The 5877-nt window shown below is 58.9% G+C and overlaps 1 protein-coding gene across 3 annotated transcripts; it reads left to right on the top strand.

Moving 5' to 3' along the window:
• Positions 1-3902, top strand: REEP4 (receptor accessory protein 4). Of its 3 annotated transcripts, XM_009212661.3 has the most exons (9): positions 1-77; positions 305-503; positions 1255-1327; positions 1704-1780; positions 1870-1990; positions 2431-2544; positions 2898-3033; positions 3163-3317; positions 3404-3901. In XM_009212661.3, the coding sequence occupies exons 2-9, from the start codon at positions 472-474 to the stop codon at positions 3467-3469; spliced, it is 774 nt and encodes a 257-aa protein (XP_009210925.1). In that variant the 5' UTR covers positions 1-77; positions 305-471; the 3' UTR covers positions 3470-3901. The 3 variants fall into 3 exon arrangements, with proteins under 3 accessions (XP_009210925.1, XP_003902557.1, XP_009210926.1); XM_003902508.3 differs by having other exon boundaries at positions 16-503; XM_009212662.2 differs by lacking the exon at positions 1255-1327 and having other exon boundaries at positions 76-503; positions 3404-3902.
• Positions 3903-5877: the final 1975 nt, after the last annotated feature.

Below are 5877 nucleotides of genomic sequence, written 5' to 3'. Positions count from 1 at the left end.
CTCCGCAGCCACACTGAGCCTGCGTGGCGAGCCGGAGCCCTGGGGTTGGGCAGCACTCGGTTCCGTGCAACTTTCAAGTGAGTTGCAAACTCCGCCCTGCAGGCCGGTGCTGGTGGCCCGGCGCGCTGGCACCGCGGCGACCCGCTCCAGCGCGGGACCAGCAGCAAGGGCCGAGCGCCGGGTTCTCCGCGGCAGGAAGGGCGGGTGGGAGCTGTAACTGTCCCGGCCGCGGGGCGCGCCCGCTCCCAAGCTCCAAAGCCCTCCCCGCCGGGGCCGCTTTGCCTCGGGTCTCCCCGTTCTCCAGGTCCCCTGAACTGCACAGTCGGAGGCCGTGGGCGGCGGGCTCTGCCTCCGCCAAGGAACAGCCGGATCGCCCCTCTGCTTCCCGCAAAAAACCCCGTTCCAGCCCTTGAGTGAACGTCCTTCTGAGCGGCTTCCTGGGGTTCTCCCCACGTCCCCAAGGCCGGCAAGATGGTGTCCTGGATGATCTGTCGCCTGGTGGTGTGAGTATGGCCGCCCTCAGACCTCCTCTACCCCGGGGTGCCGTCCCGCCCCTGTGGTGGAAGCTGTGGACGTCTATGGGAGGGGGAACTTTCTGAGCTCCGCCCTCCAGCACTCCATACCAGGGTTAACGGACCTGTGGGCTTGCACGCGGTGTCTGGGGTACCGCCCACTCCCCGCCCCACCAAGCCTCGTTGGCTGAGGACGACCCCTGCCACACGCCACACACACTGCAAACAGATGCCTGGGGCCGAGGGCCACAGGCCTACTTTACTGCCCCTTGGCAAACACAAGGTGATATGGCACGTTGTGGGCGGAGAATCCAGGTGCCTGCTTGCCATCTGAGCAGTCACATGACTTACCATCCTGCTCCTCACCTTTGAGTACGCCAACACCTGGCTCCCATAGCACCTTCTGCAGCCCGGCAGTGCCAGGTCTGGTGACCCTGGGCCTGATTGCATGCCCATGGGAGGGGACAGTCTGGTGTTCTCACCCACTTCGTGGAGTGGCTGTCCTCTCGCTCCATCACGCACCCATGGGCCACCGGTGCAGGCCTGGGCAGGCTTGGATGTTTGTAAACAGCAGGGTGGGGAGGTGGCCTCCAGGGCTCTGACTCAGGCACAGGTTGTACAAGCCAAGCGAGAAAAACAGGGCGGGTACTGCCACCTTGCACCCCAGTGGGGAGAAATGGCCACCTGGCAAGGTGGGAGTGGGGCATAGTGCCCCTCACACTCCCCATGGCTGCTCTTCCAGGCTGGTGTTTGGGATGCTGTGTCCAGCTTATGCTTCCTATAAGGCTGTGAAGACCAAGAACATTCGTGAATATGTGAGCGTGGGGGTTTGGGTGTGTGTAGTAGGACCCGGTGAGGTGGGGAGGGTCTGAGCTGGCTTCTCCCTCCTCCAGGGGCAAGGTCATGTGGTACTTCCTGAGTGGAGTGGGGAGGGAGAGAGAATGGGCCCTGTTCAAGAGGGTGTAGATAGAGGGCAGGCCATTGGGGTGCCTGTGGAAGATCTCGTGGGTGAAGCTTGTTGGAGGCGGGCATAGGAATGAGCAGCAGTTTCTCAGAGCTCCTGTCCAGCCATGCGTGGGGGAAAGCAGCTATGCAGCCGGACAGGCTCCCTGGAATCTCTGGGCTAGACTGGCCCGGGTTGGGAGTTGGTGCTGCCAGCCCCAGGCTGACCTCTGCGCTCTCACCCCACAGGTGCGGTGGATGATGTACTGGATTGTTTTTGCACTCTTCATGGCCGCAGAGATCATTACAGACATTTTTATCTCCTGGTATGGACACAGGGTCCGCAAACCATGGGTCAGGGGTGGCCCCTCCCAGCCCTGCTCCTTGGCTCACCCTGCCCCCTGCGCTGTGACAGGTTCCCTTTCTACTATGAGATCAAGATGGCCTTTGTGCTGTGGCTGCTCTCACCCTACACCAAAGGCGCCAGCCTGCTTTACCGCAAGTTTGTCCACCCGTCCCTGTCCCGCCATGAGAAGGTACCCCAGGGGGAGGCGGGAAGGGAGGCTTAGGGGTGTGTGTGAGGGAAAGAGCTCTGGACCTGGGATTTAGGATGCTGGGGATACCAGGGTTCTATCCCAGTCCTGCTGCTGTTGAGGTGCAGGACCTTGACAGGGCCCAGCCTACCTCATCTTCTGGGATAATCAGGTGGGGTGCACATGAATGACCTCTGAGGATGGAAGTTGGTTTGGGGGTAGTGGTGGCAGCAGCTGGAGCATGGCCTGTCACTGAGGTGAATGGTTGGTGGCCCTGCTCTTGGTATGTGTTTGTGGCCCAGATTTGTGGCTCTGGGCACCAGCTGGGGCTGGGCTGGGCTGGGCTGGGCTGGGTGGTGCCACAATCAGTGGCTTCTCAGAATCTGCAGAGGAAGAGGGACTCTGGCTGTCCACCTGAGCTCTCCTCCCCATCGGGTCCACAGGAGATCGACGCGTACATCGTGCAGGCCAAGGAGCGCAGCTACGAGACCGTGCTCACCTTCGGGAAGCGGGGCCTCAACATTGCCGCCTCGGCTGCTGTGCAGGCTGCCACCAAGGTGCTCCAGGCCCCCAGCCCTCCAGCAGCCCCCATCCCACCGCTAAGGCCCTTTGGGCTCATTCAGCTCCTCTGCCAGGGAGCCCAGAGATGGCAGCTGGGGAGCAGGGGTGAGAAGGTGACAGGGGATATTGGCAGAAGCATGGAACTGGAGTCAGACCTTCCTTCCTGGCTCTGGCACTGAGCGTGAGCAGCGGCTCCTGCTCTCTGACTTTGGTTTCCTGTTGGTGCCACATTGGCGCGGCGCCAGAAGCTTGCTAAGCAGTTTTCACTTCTGCGTCTCAGCCCCAGTGATTAGCTGGTTGGCCGATTTCCCTGGGCAGTCTCCCCGCTGAAGCCTCTTCCCCCTTACAGAGTCAAGGGGCGCTGGCCGGCAGGCTGCGGAGCTTCTCCATGCAGGACCTGCGCTCCATCCCTGACGTGCCTGCCCCTGCCTACCAGGACCCCCTCTACCTGGAGGACCAGGTGTCCCACCGGAGGCCACCCATTGGTGAGTGGGCAGAGGGACCCAGAGCCATGCCAGGAGGGATGGCTTCCTTCACTCGCACCATGGCTTCCCCCAAGGCTCGAGGAAGAGCTGGCCTGGCCGCAGGCTTTCAGCCTCACCTCCTCCACACAGGGTACCGGGCTGGGGGCCTGCAGGACAGCGACACCGAGAATGAGTGTTGGTCAGATACTGAGACAGTCCCCCGGGTGCCAGCCCGGCCCCGAGAGAAGCCGCTAATCCGTAGCCAGAGCCTGCGTGTGGTCAAGAGGAAGCCACCAGTGCGGGAGGTCAGTGTGGGAGGACGACAGGAGGGAGGAGGGCTCTGCTGGCTGGTGCTCCCCACACCCTCATGTTGTGCCTCCTCTCTCCCCAGGGCACCTCGCGCTCCCTGAAGGTTCGGACGAGGAAAAAGACTGTGCCCTCAGACATGGACAGCTAGGGTCTGCCGCATCTGGCCCCTTCTTACCTCGTGCCCTGCAGGGCTCCAGGGCTATTTGGAGCGACCTTTGGCAGCACATCTGGCCTGCACCAACTGCCTGGGCCCCGCCCTCCTGACTCCTGCTGATGGTTAAGGGCCAGGAGCAGATGCTGCCAAGGCCACATGCACCCACAATGTACCAAAGCAGCCTGGGCCCAGGGTTCTATTTATTGCCTTGTTCTGTCCTCTCCCTTCCCCAGTTGTGGGACAAGAGCCATCCCTGAACCCCTGCAAATGAAACTAAACGTCCACCTGGGTGTGTTCATTCCTTCCTGTCCTTCAAAGTACTTGATAGCCTTTCATAAGGCCTGGCGCGTGTGTCCTGGTTCTGTGTGTGTGTTGGTGAGTGAGGTCAGGTTTGCCAATGTTTTGATAAATAAATACATAAAGGGGTTCTGTTTCTCCTGATTCTTACTCCCATTGCTCGCATCACTCCCTTGAAACTGAACAGCCCAGTCCCAGCCTAGGTCTAAGGCTGAAGGAGCCCAGTCCTCTGGAGGAGACAGAACCATTGACAGAGAGTTGCGATGCAGCACATGATCTCACGAAGGAGCTCTTGGGGAGCTTTTGAGAGCATTGATGGGAAAGTGGGGACCAGTCCAGAGGACGGGTCAGAACCCAAAACTTCAGTTAGGCAGAAGTTAGGCCTTGGCAGGAAGGTGCAGCTGTAGAGAAACCAGTGGGAGCACAGGCAGGAGGGGCTTGGGGCAGCACGTTATTCCCATAGGGAGGTCGAAGCTAGACAGAAGAGGCCTGGGGAGGAGTATCTCCTCTAGGAGCCTTGAAGAAGGAGCCCCCTGGGGCAGCTCTGGGGACATTTAGTTCTGTAAACACTCAGGAAACAGCAGGGGCACCATTGCACCTCCGAGGAGTGGCCACCAGAGGGCAGCAGTGGCCAGGATCTGGGCTGCCCCCGGCTTCCAGGTCAAGGAGGGTGGGGTTGGGAGACTGGCCAGAGCCTCGCCCTACGGGGCCTGGCGGAATTCAGAAGGCCTCCAATGGCCCTTGCCTGCTGCTTGTGGTCACTGGTCCTTAGCCTGCCCCATCCAAGGAGTCTCCTCTGCTCTCCTGAGACCGAGGCTCTTTGCCTGGCTGGCTCCACTCCAACTCCTCTGATTCCTGAGGCAACTGGGGTACCCAGCTCTGCCCTCTCCTGCCCCTGATGCTGGTCTCGCCACGATGCCCAGGGTGCACCCCTCTGCCACGGCCGCACCTGCTCCTCCTCCCTGCTTTTGATTAAGCAAAGAGGTGGGTGAGAGTGTGGGATGAGAAGAGGGGAAACAGGGTGGTAACCTGGAGTGGCCCCAGAGTGTGGATTAACTCTTGGTGTGGGGATTATCTGGGTTTTATTTGGAGGAGGCTCTTAATCTGCTGCGGTGATTTAGCTTCTCACATATGGGGGCTCACTGGCGTCCAACATGGCCTGCCTTTGCATCGTGGGGTTGTCTTATCTCCTCATTAATTCATTCAAAAATGAATATTGAGCCTCGAGCAGGTACCAGACATGTTGCCAGACACTGCAGGGATGCAGGGAGTAGTAACGGCTGGCGCCCAGAGCGTGGCTGCCCACGCAGACGCTGCTCTAAGCCCCTGGCATATATTAATTTAATTCTCATAACGATCTTGTGGGGGGCAGGTACATACTAGTCTGATAGTCTCCATTTTACAAACAGGAAAACAGGCACAGAGAGGGCAAGTGATTTGCCCAAGGTCACATAGCTAGTAGGTAGCAGAAGGGCTTGGAATCAGGCGGTCTGGCTCCAGAGTCTGTGCACTTAATCACTAAGCAGTACCAGAGTGAAGGAGATGATTCTTGCTTGGGAGGCAAGGACACAGAGACTAACACGTATGGAATATTTGCTGTGTGCCTGACCTTGTACTGGGCATTTTACAGAGATGATTTCCTTGAATCCTCCCAACAAGCCTACCAAGTAGGGACTATATCCATTTTTTAAAGCAGGTTCGCACTGAATCGCCCAGGCTAGAATACAGCAGAATGATCATAGTACACTGCAGCCTTGAACTCCGGGACTCAAGGGATCCTCCCACCTCAGCCTCCTGAGTAGCTTGGACTACAGGCACTCTCCATCACACCTGGCTAATTACTATATTTTTTTTGGTAAAGACAGGGTCTCCCTATGTTGCCCAGGCTGTTCTTGAACTCTGGGGCTCGAGTGATCCACCTGCATTGAACTCTGAAACTGCTGGGATTACAGTCATGAGCCACCGCACCCACAGGGCTGTACCCATTTTACAGGTGAAAAACCGAGGCTTGGAGAGCCACAACAACTTGTGTACCATTGTGCTGCTTGTGAGCCGGGGGCCCTGACTCCTGATGCACCTCTGCCTGGGTGTTGCATTGATAGAGG

The sequence above is a fragment of the Papio anubis genome, chromosome 8 (assembly GCF_008728515.1).
Source record: "Papio anubis isolate 15944 chromosome 8, Panubis1.0, whole genome shotgun sequence".
Classification (NCBI taxonomy): domain Eukaryota; kingdom Metazoa; phylum Chordata; class Mammalia; order Primates; family Cercopithecidae; genus Papio; species Papio anubis.
The sequence above is the reverse complement of the archived record's forward strand: the minus strand, read 5'-3'. Positions and strand labels throughout refer to the sequence as shown.